The following is a 13,593-nucleotide window of genomic DNA, read 5'->3' as shown; positions in this document are numbered from 1 at the left end:
AGTTCATTCATCCTCATAACCTGGACCCTCTTTCAGAGCGCCTGCTGAAAGGACACAGAAGAACGGCAGATGCTTTTGAGATGCTCCGAGGTCAGCCCCACCAGTCCCCCTCCCAGCCTGCCCCCCGCCCCCACAATGCCTCTATGTAAAGCCAGGGTCGTAATACCTCCCTGGACAGGACTCACTGGGCAAATGGACTCTCACCAACCTGCCTCCTCCTCCACAGCGTGATCTCCTCCACTAACATGGGGAACAGCGTCTTGTGGGGCGTTCCCATGAGCATCAGGGGAATTAGGACCATCGCTGGTGAGCAGGAGGGTCAGGAGACTGGAACAGCTTGGAGTTTCAATGTGGACCACCCGCCTCACTAGCTGTGTGCTTTTGACCCAGGAAACATACCCTCTCGGGACTGGCTTCTTTGCCTGTAGGATGAGAGGACGTGAGAGCCTGCAGGGTCTTGTGAGGATCAACCCACCTTGAAACCCAAGCCGGAAAGAGCGCCGAGTACACACGTTTGTGTCCCCCTTGCTGTTCCCAGTGCCCGCCTGGCCCATCCTCCCCACAGGTGAAACCTCACAGCCTGTGTTCAGGATGTCAGGGCAGAGCTCTTCAAGGACGGCTCTGGGCGAGGCCAGGCATGACCCGCAGGCAGTCTCCAGGCTGCCCTGAGACTCCCCACATGGCCCCCCTCTTCTGGCGTCACCAAGCTGCACCCACCTTAGGGAGCCCCCAGACCTCCTTGCAGCCAAGGAAGGACAAGGCCTCCAGGTCCCCAGTTCATCCCATCAAAACAGGACCCCATCCCTCCCAGGGAAGCGTCGGCCTAGCTGTCGAACTCCTGTTCAAAGCAGCATGCTCACACTTGGTTATAAGCTGTTTTATTAGTGCCGTCCACACTGGACGCTGCATAGAGCTGGTGTCAGCCCCCTGAGAGCACCCCCCTTCCCCTGCACGAAGGGGGATGGGGGCATGGATACTCAAAGCCCGGGAGAGGAGAGAAGCGCTGTGCACCTGACTTTAGTGACCTTGGACACTTAGAGGCAGTGAGAGAGGCTCGCCCACTTGTCTACACGCACAAACTCAAGCGGGACAAGGGAGGGGTGAAGGATGCCGAGAGAAGGGACGGTGATGACACCCCTGGGACATGAGCTTTTCAGTGGCCGGGGTTAGGGTTAGCTTGGACAAGGCCCTGGGCTCAAGATGCTGGCTGCTACTTTTCCTTGGTGGGAGCCTCCATGAGAAGCTGAGAAAACTCGAGGCTGGGGCACCGTCCTTATTGCTTCCTTTGGGGGTAAGACCTTCCCAACTCAGCTTGGGCAGAGAAAACCAGAGCCAGCCCGCAGCTGCTCCAGGCCTCGGAGTTCCAAATCAGGGTGGGGCGCGTGCTCTGAGTGCCTTCTCTTTAGGTCCTGTGGCCCCAGGAGGGCTGCAGCTAAGTGGCCCTGCCCTCATCGCCACGGAGGACCACTGAACGGGCACCATTCCAAGTACCCCTGCCAGCGACCTGTCTCCCTTCTCTGACCAGAGTCCTGGCCTGTTAGGCAGAGGGCAGATGCTGGATTCACTCCCTTTTATGCTGATGCACATGCACACACGTGGGAGGCCAGCAGGGTAAGAGACAGGGGACATGACCAGCCTGGAGACTCTTCCCTGGGGGGTGGGGGGGTAAGCAAGGGGGAGGAACGCTGCCCCACAGTTGGCTCTCAGGCAGCTCCTCAAGGCAACTGCTCTCCCCTCTGGCCAGTCATTCAGGCTCAGGTCCACAGGGACCCACACCTCGGGGCGGGGAGGTTAGACAACAGGGGCAGAAAAGCTGGAGGCCATGGACTTTGGCGCTTGGGCGATGAGCTCTTCTCAGCCACACACGGTCTCACCTGGCTCCCGGGAAGGGACGCGGCACCCCCGTCGCCCGTGCCAGGGCGACTGTGCGCCTATCCTCGGGGCTGGCAAAGGCCACCCCCACGATGGACAAAGGCGGCCTTCCGCGGCTGGCAGTGGCCCCGTCACTGCTCTTGTAAAGGCCCGGAGAGGATAAACACCCCCGAAGCGGGGCGGGGTCCCCCCCCCGTGTCCCCCCTCTTAGCTGTTGTACAAGCGCACCACCCGGCTGATCTCCTGCCTGCAGATCGGGCACCGCCGGGGCTCGGGCAGCGCGCGGTAGCACTCGGTGCAGGCGCACACGTGCCCGCACTCCAGGAAGACGCACGACCGGAAGTTGCTGAGGCACACGACGCAGGCGCCCTTCGGGCCCTCTCGATCCTCCTCCAGACGGTCCTCCTCGGGATGCGCGCGCTCCCGGAATTCCTCCTCCGACCGCCGCCGCTCACGCCGCCGCCGCAGGTACTGCTTCCGGAGAAGGAAGAAGAGGGTGGCGCAGGCGGCGAAGCCGAAGACCAGCGCCAGGACCTTCCAGAGCCGGACACTGGACTCCTGCCGCTGCAGCAGGCTGTCGAAGTCCTGGCTGCTCAGGAAGTACTGCATGCCCGGCCCCTTGGGGGGCTGCAGGCGCACGCAGCTGTGGTCCAGGACCAGCTCGCCCACCCCCGTGAGCGGCGCCCCCACCTTCAGCATCTCCTCCGTCTCCTGGATGCCCTTGGGCCGCTCCCCGCTGAGGTAGTGGCCGAGGACGTCTGTGAAGGACGGCGTGGAGGGGTGGAACTTCTCGTACACGGTCTCCAGGCCCAGGTCCACCGCGTCCAGAGGCTTCAGCACGCGCACAGCCACGCCCGCGCCATCCTCGTGGGGCACCAGGTCAAAGGGCACCGTGTTGGTCCTCTGGTGAATGACCTTGGAACAGTCGTTCCTGCAGGAATGAGGACGCAAGATAAATCAGAGGACCTTAAATACCTCCCAGCCAGATGGGGGTGGAGACCACCTCAAGGCCAGGGCAGGATCAAGCGCGAACTGAGGGCACGAGAAGAGGACAGCGGACATCCCAGCGGTCCAGAGCCGCAGGAGAGGGAAGCGCAGCTTCTCCGGTTCTCTGGCCACCTCAGTGGGCAACAAATGCCAGCAGAGATCACCTCTACTCTTTTTTATTTCCCTTTGCCCTGTTACGACAGATTGATTTTTATCTTAAATTCCTCAAAAAATTTAAAAACAGAACTACCATAGATGACCCAGCAATCCCACTCGGGAGCATGGATCTAAAAGCACTGAGCTCTGGGTCTGGAAGAGAGATCTGTGCTCCCTGCTTCACTGCTTATTCACAGCAGCTAAAACACGGAATCAACGTCAACGTCAACGTCTATCGATGAATGAACTCAGAAAATGCGGTCCATACGTACAACAGGATACCATTCAGCCTTTAAAAAAAACAAAGAAAAAGGAAATCTCGCCACATGCGACAACATAGTTGAACCTGGAGGACGTTAAGCAAAGTGAACTCAGGCAGTCGCAGAGGGACAGAGACTGCAGGATTCCATTTGCATGAAGTATCCAAAGTAGCCAAACTCATCAAAACAGAGTAAAACAGATTGCCAGGGGCTGAGGGAAGAAAACGGAGAGTTGATGTTCACCGGGTATAAATTTCAGTTCTACAAGACGAGTAAGTTCGAAATCTGCTGTACAACCTTGTGCCTGTAATGGTTCTGCATTGCTGCACTTAAAATTTCGTTAAAAGAGGAGATCGCAGGTTAAGCATCCTTAATAAAAATTAAAATTAAATTTTTAATTTTAATTATAATTTTTAGAATAAAAATTAAGATAAAACTCCAAAACAGAACCCCCCTAGGATCAGTTGGAAAAATGGTACTCCATGTTACAGCATGGAGCACTGAAAATCATCAATACATGCCATCAATCAGTGCTTCTCAACCCCTAGTGTGCATATCTACAGACTCCAGGTCCCCTATCCTGGAAATTCAATCTAGGCAGATCTGAAAGAGAGGCCAGGAATCTGCGTTTGGACAGGACGCCTAGGAGACTGCAGTGGCAGAGGTCCTCAGACCTCTCAAAAGAATATTAGTGGCACTGAGAGACTGGTCTCCGCCCTGTCTCAGGAGAGCTTGAGGACGTGGAGACAGGGCCAGGACGTCAGCTTCCAGGTTTGGGCCCCTGGAGCAAGAATACGCACCAAAGGTGGGTTGTCCGGTTCCACACCATCTTGTGCTCCTGAAGCGTCAGCCGCTGAATCACCCCCTTGCAATTTTCCACAAACTGGCTGTTAAGCGTTTCTTTAACAGATCGAACAGCTCCTAAATGGAAACAAATTATTTTATTTCTGAAGAACTATTCTGTCCTTTCCTTTAATGTAATTTAGATTTTGTTTTTGGTTTGAGTTAGTTTAATTAATCAAAGTGATAACCATGTTATCACCAGTAGTTATGCTTTGTGGGCACTCTGCTGAGCAGTTTACATGGATCACATCATTTTAGTGTTCTACTCACCCTGTAAAGTACATTTGGGGCTTCCCTGGTGGCTCAGACAATAAAGAATCTGCCTGCAATGCAGGAGACCCAGAGTTTGATCCCTGGATTGGGAAGATCCCCTGGAGAAGGGAATAGCTACCCACTCCAGTATTCTTGCCTGGAGAATTCCATGGACAGAGGAGCGTGGCAGGCAACCGTCAGTGGGGTTGCAGAGTCAGACACGACTGAGCAACTTTCACTTTCAGATCAACTTTCACTTTCAAAGTATATGTTAAGAGATGGGGCAATGGAGGCTCGAAAGCTTGTGTAATTTCCTCAAAATCATACAGCACTAACCCAGGTCTTCTGGACTCCAAAGTCCAAATTCTGAACCCCCACCCCAAGGCTACAAAAGGCCATCAATGTCAGCCAGGAAGATCTCTATCAAACTTTGAAAGACTGAGTTATTTTTCATTTTACCAATAAACAAACATACCTTCAATAACAGCATAAGGCACACACTTTCCTGGAGCTTCTGAAAGAATACTCTTTAAGTCTTCACCCAAGTGGATTCTTTTAGCTCCCTAAATGGAAACAACAGATTGGACTGACTGTTGAATACTGACATGCCCAATCAAACAAGTGAAGAAAGAAAGAGACTCTTTTTTTCATGTGGAGAGAATAAGAGAACCAGGCAGGAAAGAGACTGAGAGTCAGATTCCAAAGCTGTGTCCCAGGACTTTTATCATATAAACCAGCGCCTTGTTTCTGCCACCTCAAATGGGGCTGCCACTCACCCTCTATCTGCAGTTAATCAAACAGACAGTCCTTTTCAGTTTCACTTATTAGGATGAAAATGTTAAAGGTACTAATCAATCTGCATACCATAAACTGAATGTAATTTGATCTCTTCTTGACAATACAGAACCATGCACCCGAAGAGTTTACGTGTAAAAGCACGTGAACCTGTGCCCAGTACATGGTAGGGGCTTGGGCAGTGGTAGGTGTTATTATCACCAGGTCCTTGTCAGTTCATGCTCTGCATCAGACATTATAATAAAGCACTGCCTTTGCACTATAGGGCGTGGCTTTGTGAACCAGTGCTAAACATTATCCTACTTTTCCATCTGCCTCCTTCCCACTCAAACAGACGAGCACAGTCACCTCTGCCGCTACCTTCCTCTCAGTCCCCAGTTCTCCATTCCTTCCTATTCTCATCCCAATCTGCTGTGCTTGGGAACCAATCAAGCCTGTTATTACTGCATCAAAAGTAAGGTAAAATTAATGAAACCACTGAACATTTCCTGAACCAGGCACTGTGCTGGGGGCCAGGGATTCAGGGATGGATGAAGGAGACAGTTCCTGCTTTCAGATATTTTCATCAGCACCGTCTTAAAGATACCAGACAAGTAACCTCTAAAGAGGTGGGGAGTACTGGATATGGTGTTAAGGTCACTCTGCACTGAAGCTACTGCTACCCAGTAAACAAAAGGAGCAAGGTCAATAAAAATTACTACCCACATACACTGCAAAGGTAATAAAAACAATGGGCAGTAAAACAACTCACACTCAAGTTTATTTACTCGTTTATCATCTGTCTCTCCCTCCACTGGACTGTAAGTGTAGGAGGGCTAGGACCTGGTTGGTCTTGTTCACTGCTGTACCCCCAGTGCCGAGATAGTGCCTGACCCATAGCAGGCACTAAATACATATCTGATGAAGAAATAAGTGAATAAATAAGCAATTAGATATATTACATTCCAGGCACTCTACTAAGCATTTTATTTTTTTTTTTTAGTTCTACCCATTTATTGCTACCAACCTATCTCCCTCCCCCCTCATGCACGCGTGCTCAGTCTTGTAACCCCATGGACTGCAGCCCACCAGGCTCCTCTGTCCACGGACTTTTCCAGGCAAGAATACTGGAGTGGGTTGCCATTTCCTTCTCCATCTACTAAGCATTTTAAATGCATAACCCCATTTAATGCTCATACCATCCCTCTCCGGTAGACATTATCATCCCCAATTACAGATAAGGAAACTGACGCTCAGAAAGGTGAAGTAGTTTGCTCAAAGTCACCTAAATAGTTAAGTATCCACCACAGGATAGTCTAAAAATTTTTTAGAAGGAAAGGAGGTGAAATTCAGTCAGAAAGCCTGCGACTGAATCAAGCTTCTATTGTGACTTTGGGCAACTTAATTTATCACAGTCTCAGTTTCAAAACATGTAAAAGGTGGGGAAAACAATCTCACAGGATTTTCGTATGAATTAAATGAAACTTAAGGTGTGAAAGAATCCAGACCAGGGGGCTGGCACACAGTAGGTATGCGATAAATATGCATTCCCATCACTGAGAGATGTAAAAGGGTAAGACACAAACCCTAGTCTGGAAGTTCTGTAATCGGATCAAGAAAATAGAGCCTAAGATCAAGTCCCAACTGTTTTCCCAGGCAGGAGCTACTTATTTCATCCTCATTGAGGAACTAATTAGCAAAGCTTTTAAGGTCATCCAAAGATGGATCCCGGAGCACTCACTGCTTCAAAGGATCCCATCTCTAGCCAACTTGATGCTTATGTGATTTCTGATTCCGAGTCAGAAACTGAAGTATCAGTTACAACCACAGCCAGTCATTTCAGAAGTAATTTAATTAAGCAGACAAGAAGGCAGCTGGAATCTCACCAGGCTGTGACTCACACCCCAAATTCACCTCCCTGGTAACTAGGTGTATTCCAAAACTCACACACTTGTTTCTAAGCTCTCAACGCAAATTATCTGATGATAATGAAGTGTGTCAGGTTGAGGCATCCGTCTTCCAAATAAATGTCAAATTAAGCCCTGCTGTATTATGAAATTTCAGCCAGGACTTCCCTGGTGGTCCAGTGGTTAAGAATCCACCTGCCAGTGCAGGGGACACAGTTCCATCCCTTGTCCGTGAAGATTCCCACATGCCTCGAGGCAACGAAGCCATGCGCTCCAGAGCCTATGCTCTGCAACTAGAGAAGCCACTGCAATGACAAGCCTGCACACTGCAGCTAGAGGGTAGCCCTCGCTCCTGCTCGCCACAACTAGAGAAAGCCCGGCACAGCATCGAAGAAATTAACTTTTAAAAAAGAAATTTCACCCAAAACAAATCCACAAATATTTATTGAGTGTCTACTCTCTGTTAAGCATTGAGTTAGAACCTAGAAGGAAGGAAGGATAAGATCCCGTTTCTGACCTAATGAGGTTCATCTCTCATGAGCCACTCACACATTCGTAATAAACCAATGTGGTCAACCAAAAAGAAAAAAAAAATCCTACACTCTGAATCAAAAGACCTAAATTTAAGCTCCAAACTGACACTGTACAGACCTTTCCTCCGAGTTTCGATTTCTTGATTGGCAGTCTGGAGGTATCATTTCATCGACCTCAAATTACTGTGAAGCAGAACTAAAACCAAGATGGGAATATGTTGTGTAAATCGTCAGGTGCTACATTAGGAAAGTGAGCGATATTTTTTAAATGGCCATAATATGAAAAGGCAGAGTCTGCAGAAGCAAGGAGCTGAGTGGTTACCTAGAGGGTAAATTTGCTGTCCCCTCCTAGGCACCTGCACGCGCGCCCCAAATCCTCCTGGGCTCTGCTCAACTGCCACCCTGTTTAAAAAAGCAAACCTCCCTTTCTCCAGCATTCCCATTTCCTCTCTTCCCTGCACTAGGCTGTCGTTTTTATCCCCACGTCTCACACCATCTGATTGATTTACTGTCTGGTTGGACTAGAATGCACTCTCCACGAGGACAGGAATTTCTGTCTGTTCCACCCAGGCTCGGCGCCTGGAGCATAGCAAGTGTTCAATAAACATTTTTTCGTCAATAAAGTGATGAAGTCAAAGTTTATTTTGAGTAACTGAGAGGGACTTGGGAGGAAGGGAAGCCGTTATCACGCGACCCGACTCTGATCCCGGCTCCTGGGGGCCGGGCGACGCCCTCGCAGGGCCTGGCTCCTCTCTGGGGTCTTCTCCCGAGGGTGGAGCGGCCCACGGCGGGTCGGGGGGCTCACCGTTCCCGCGGGGCGGCACGGCCGGCTGAGGCCGGGCGGGCTCCGGCACTGACCTTGAGCTCCTGGGCGACCTGGGCCTTCTGCCGGTACACGGAGTACAGGAAGGCGGTGACCACAGAGCTGGTGCCCAGGAGGATGAACTGGCCCAGGGAGGGCCGCCCTCCGCTCTCCATGGCTGCGCCGAGCCCCGGCGAGGTCGCCGCGCTCGAGCGACCCCTCGCCCCTCAGCCTCCCGCCACCCGGAACCACAGCCCCGCAGACGGCTCCTCCCGGAAGCCCGCGGCCTAGGGCACAGGACCCGGAACCGGAAGTGGGGCGAGGTAGGGCGGGCACAACAGACCGGAAGGTGCTGTTGCCAGGGTGATGGACCGGCATCAGCTGCGTTCGGTGGAGTCGGCTCTCCGGGAATTGGGAGTGCGGAATGGTTTGCGGAACCTGAGCGATCGCTCGTCGCTCCGCGACCCGTTCAACTCTGGCTGTAGTTGTATCGCTTCCAGTGCCACGGTTTCAGGACTTCTGCTTTCCTGGGGATATTATTATTGCAGGCGTTGTTCGATGACTCCGCCATTGGATTGGGAGGAAAGAACGTCTAGTAAGCACTCAGGGGGAGTACACATTTAAGCTTCAGGGCAAACCTTGGGTCTTGGCTTTTATTCTTCCGCTTTACACGTGAGAAGACAGGCCAGAGAGGTTAGGGGATGTGTTCAAAGTCACACTGCTACTGGAGGGGAATTTACCGGACTGCACAGCTTATCACCTCCAAGACGGCAGGTTATATCACTAAAGTAACTCCTTAATTTGCCATCATCACACGTAACAACTTAGTTTACTAATTTATAATTACAGCTACAGCTGTTGTTTTCCAGTAGTCATGTATGGATGTGAGAGTTGGACTATAAAGAAAGCTGAGCGCCGAAGAATTGATGGTTTTGAAATGTGGTGTTGTAGAAGACTCTTGAGAGTCCCTTGAACTGCAAGGAGATCCAACCAGTCCATCCTAAAGGAAATCAGTCCTGAATATTCATTGGAAGGACTGATGCTGAAGCTGGAACTCCAATACTTTGGTCACCTGATACAAAGAACTGACTCATTTGAAAAGACCCTGATGCTGGGAAAGATTGAGGGCAGGAGGAGAAGGGGACGACAGAGGATGAGATGGTTGGATGGCATCACCAACTCAATGGACATGAGTTTGAGTAAACTCCGGGAGTTGGTGATGGAGAGGGAGGCTGGCATGCTGCAGTCCGTGGGGTCGCAAAGAGTCGGACACGACTGAGCGACTAAACTGAACTGACAAAAAGTTTTACCAGCATCAAACCACTTAATCCTCACTGCACAGTTATAGAGCAGATTTCAAAATGTTTTCTGATCTGTACAGCAGTGATTCAATATGTTTGCAGATTATACTCCATGAGGTTATGACAAGATAATGCCTATAACCCCCTGTGCTGTACAGGATATCCTCCTTGCTTATCTGTTTTATATTCGGTGGTTTGTATCAGTTAATCACAGAACCCCTATTTTGTCTCTCCTAACTTCCCTCCCCCCTTTGGTAACCGTAAGTGTATTTTCTACATCTCTGAGTCTGTTTCTGTTTTGCATGTACATTGATTTGTACTGTTTTTAGATTCCACATATAAATGATATCTTACAGAATTTGCCTTTCCCTGTCTGACTCATTTCACTAAGCACAATATTCTCCAGGTCCATCCAAGTTGCTGCAAATGGCAGTATTTCAGCCTTTTTTTTAATGACTGAGTGAAATATCACAGCTTCTTAATCCAGGCATCTGTTGCTAGGCACTCGGGTTGCTTCCATGTCTTGACTATTGTAAATAGTGCTGCTATGAACACTGAGGTGTATTTATCTTTTCCAATTAGTGTTTTTTTCCCCAGATGTATACCCAGGAGTGGAATTGCTGGATAACTTTATTTTTAATTTTTTGAGGAGGCTGCAAAGTATTTTCCACAGTGGCTGCACCAATTTACATTCCCACCAACAGTGTACAAGTGTTGCCTTTTCTCCAACATTTGTTATTTGTAGACTTTTTGATGATACTCATACTGACAGGTGTGAGGTGATCTGATTGTTGTTTTGATTTGCATTTCTCTAATAATTAGTGATGTTGAGCACCTTTTCATGTGTCTGTTAGCCATCTGTATGTCTTCTTTGGGAAAATGGTTATACAAGTCTTCTGCCCATTCTTTGATTAGGTAGTTGTTGTTGATGATATTGTATATTGATATTGTTGTATGAACTGTTTGTATATTTTAGATATTAACCTCTTATCAGTCACATCATTTAAAAATATTTTCTTCCATTTCATAGATTGTCTTTTTATTTTGTCGATGGTTTTCTTTGCTGTGCACAAGTTTTAAATGTAATTAGGCCCCGATTGGAGAAGGCAATGGCACCCCACTCCAGTACTCTTGCCTGGAAAATCCCATGGACGGAGGAGCCTTGTAGGCTGACTGAGCGACGTGACTGAGCGACTTCACTTTCACTTTTCACTTTTCTGCATTGGAGAAGGAAATGGCAACCCACTCCAGTGTTCTTGCCTGGAGAATCCCAGGGATGGGAGAGCCTGGTGGGCTGCCGTCTATGGGGTCGCACAGAGTCGGACACGACTGAAGTGACTTGGCAGCAGGCCCCAATAGTTAATTTTTGGTTTTATTTCTGTTGCCTTAGGAGACTTACCCAAGAAAATAGTGCCACAACTATGTCAGTGAGTGTTCTGTCAGTGTTCTCTTCTAGGAGTTTTACGGTTCTCATTCTTTTTTTCCCCATATTTTAAAATTTAATTTTTTATTGAAGGATAATTGCTTTACAAAATGTTGTTTTCTGTCAAACCTCAACACGAATCAGCCATAGGTATACATATACCCCTCCCTTTTGAACCTCCCTCCCATCTCCCGCCCCATCCCACCCCTCTAGATTGATACAGGTTCTCATTCTTGTATTTAGATCTTTAAACCAGTTAAGTTTATCTTTGTGTGTGGCCTGCGTGCATGCTCCGTTGCTCAGTCTTTTGTGACGTTGTGGACTGTAGCCCACCAGGTGGAGAAGGGAAGGTCCAACACCAGATTCCCTTTGTTTTTTTTTTTTAATAAATTATAGTTGATTTACAGGGTTTCCAGTGTACAGCAAAGTGATTCAGTTATACATATGTATCCATATGTATTCAGTTATACATATTTATCTATTCAATTACATGTGTATCGATTCTTTTTCAGGTTCTTTTCCATTATAGGTTATTACAAGATATTGAATGTAGTTCCCAATGCTAGGTCCTTGTTGTTATCTATTTTATGTAGAGTAGTGTGTATCTGTTAATCCCTCTTCCTAATTTATCTTTCCCCCACCTTTCCCCTACATAAGTTTGTACTCTATAAAAGATTGTCATTTTTTTTTTTCCTTTTTTTTTTAGTGAAGTTGCTCAGTTGTGTCCAACTCTTTGCGACCCCATGGACTGTAGCCCACCAGGCTTCTCCGTCCATGAGATTTTCTAGGCAAGAGTACTGGAGTGGGCTGCCACTGCCTTCTCCAGAAGATTGTCATTCTTAAAGCAGTTTGGTCTTTTTTTTTTTTTTTTTGCCAAAGGCTGAAATCCTTCAGTAGCCAGGCTGAACTACTGCGACATTTTGAGATTTACGTCATGTGGACCTTGTTAGGAGTGATGGACGATGGACACTTTCAGCTGCAGCCAGATGTCCCCAGGGCGCCGTTCTCAGCTAAGCGTGACTGTCCTCATTGAATCACAAGTTAAAGAGGAGCCTCTGACTTAGAGAAAGTGAGGTTAAGTTCCCAAGAGGAAAGTGAGATACCAGGCAGAGAATCTAGGAGGAGCAACTGGAAGGGGAGGGGTTTACTGAGGACAGTGCCCCCACTGGAAGCATTGAGCGCCATACTCAGCTGGTGGTTTTCACTGAGTCCCTGAGTTCCCTGTGAGTCACCGGGTAAACGCCCTTGCAGGTGCTGCATTCCGGTGAGACATTGGCAGGGTCCAGGCACCAGAGAGATTTGAAAGGTTAGACCTCCTGCCCTACTGTTGCCGCACAGGTGTGCCGAGGGAAATTTAAAAAAGGTTAACAATCACATCAGGTCCTCACTCACTTTCCTTGCAGAGCTTTCCTGTGGGAGACCCCTTAACTTAATCATTATTAGGAATTATCACGTGTCAACATACTTTTAATGAGCATTTAACCCATGTAGTGTACTCCCCCAGACACAGTGGAACACAGGGATACTATGCAGGACACACCCCCTGACCCCAGGCAGGGTGTCTCGGAGACCCTTTTCTTTTTATAATGAGGTAAACCCCATCCCATCCCCAGGTGACCACAGAGCTGTTTTCTGTCACTGTAAGTCTGCGTCTTCTAAAAGTTCATATAAATAGAATCACATGGTGTATACTCTCTCCTCTCCAGCTTCTTGGACTTAGAATAATTATTTTGACATTTATCCGTATTACTGCATGTCAGTAGCAGTTTATGCCTTTTTTCTTGCTGAATGATGTTCCATTGTGTAAATACATCACAATGTTTATTCAGTGACCTGTTAATGGACATTTGGATTGTTTCCAGTTTTTAACTGTTACAAATAAAGCTGCTTTGAACATGCATGTCTAAGTCTGTGTGTGGACAGACGCTTTCGTTTCTCTTGGGTAAATTCCTCAGACAAGGATGGCTGGGTCATACATCAGATATATGTTTAACTTCTTAAGAAACTACCTAGGAGTTCCCAAAAATGGTTGTACCATTTTATATTCCCACCAGCAGTGGGTGAGAATCCCAAATCTTTAACATCTTCAACAATATTTGGTATACTCAGTCTTTTGATTTTAAGCATCGATACAGTGGTCCCCAACCTTTTTGGCACTGGGGACCAGTTTCGTGGAAAACAATTTTTCCACAGACCCAGGAGGGGGGATGGTCTCAGGATGATTCTAGCGCATTACATTTATTGTGCACTTTATTTCTAATATCATTACAGTCCATGGAATTCTCCAGGCCAGAATACTGGAGTGGGTAGCCGTTCCCTTTGCCAGAGGATCTTCCTAACCCAGGGATCAAACCCAGATCTCCCACACTGCGGGCAGATACTTTACCAGCTGAGCCACCAGGGAAGCCCAAGAATACTGAAGTGGGTAGCCTATCCCTTCTCCAGGGGATCTTCCCAACCCAGGAATTGAACCGGGGTCTCCT

The 13,593-nt window shown here is 48.5% G+C and overlaps 1 protein-coding gene and 1 long non-coding RNA gene across 2 annotated transcripts; one reads left to right on the top strand and one right to left on the bottom strand.

The window, feature by feature from the left end:
* Positions 1–862: 862 nt before the first annotated feature.
* MUL1 (mitochondrial E3 ubiquitin protein ligase 1) lies at positions 863–8,668 on the bottom strand. The gene is made up of 4 exons (XM_081580646.1): positions 8,443–8,668; positions 4,846–4,933; positions 4,076–4,196; positions 863–2,803 (listed from the first exon to the last, which is right to left on the bottom strand). Exons 1-4 carry the CDS (start codon positions 8,560–8,562, stop codon positions 2,080–2,082), a joined length of 1,053 nt encoding a protein of 350 aa, XP_081436772.1. The 5' UTR covers positions 8,563–8,668; the 3' UTR covers positions 863–2,079.
* An 85-nt stretch (positions 8,669–8,753) lies between these two features.
* LOC145542233 (uncharacterized) lies at positions 8,754–13,010 on the top strand. Its single transcript, XR_014079699.1, has 2 exons — positions 8,754–10,752; positions 11,899–13,010. It is a non-coding gene; the product is annotated as an uncharacterized LOC145542233 (long non-coding RNA).
* Positions 13,011–13,593: the final 583 nt, after the last annotated feature.

The sequence above is a fragment of the Giraffa tippelskirchi genome, chromosome 3 (assembly GCF_054371585.1).
Source record: "Giraffa tippelskirchi isolate mGirTip1 chromosome 3, T2T-mGirTip1v1.2.pri, whole genome shotgun sequence".
Lineage (NCBI taxonomy): Eukaryota > Metazoa > Chordata > Mammalia > Artiodactyla > Giraffidae > Giraffa > Giraffa tippelskirchi.
This window is presented reverse-complemented; position numbering and strand designations above follow the sequence as displayed.

What these genes read in the sequence shown, in the direction of transcription:
- MUL1 (XM_081580646.1), bottom strand. Translation starts at nt 8,562, where the DNA reads ATGGAGAGCGGAGGGCGGCCCTCCCTGGGCCAGTTCATCCTCCTGGGC. An exon ending in AGGTCGCCCAGGAGCTCAAG is followed by an intron (nt 4,934 to 8,442) that starts GTCAGTGCCGGA and finishes GTTTCCATTTAG; the next exon opens with GGAGCTAAAAGAATCCACTT. An exon ending in GCCTTATGCTGTTATTGAAG is followed by an intron (nt 4,197 to 4,845) that starts GTATGTTTGTTT and finishes GTTTCCATTTAG; the next exon opens with GAGCTGTTCGATCTGTTAAA.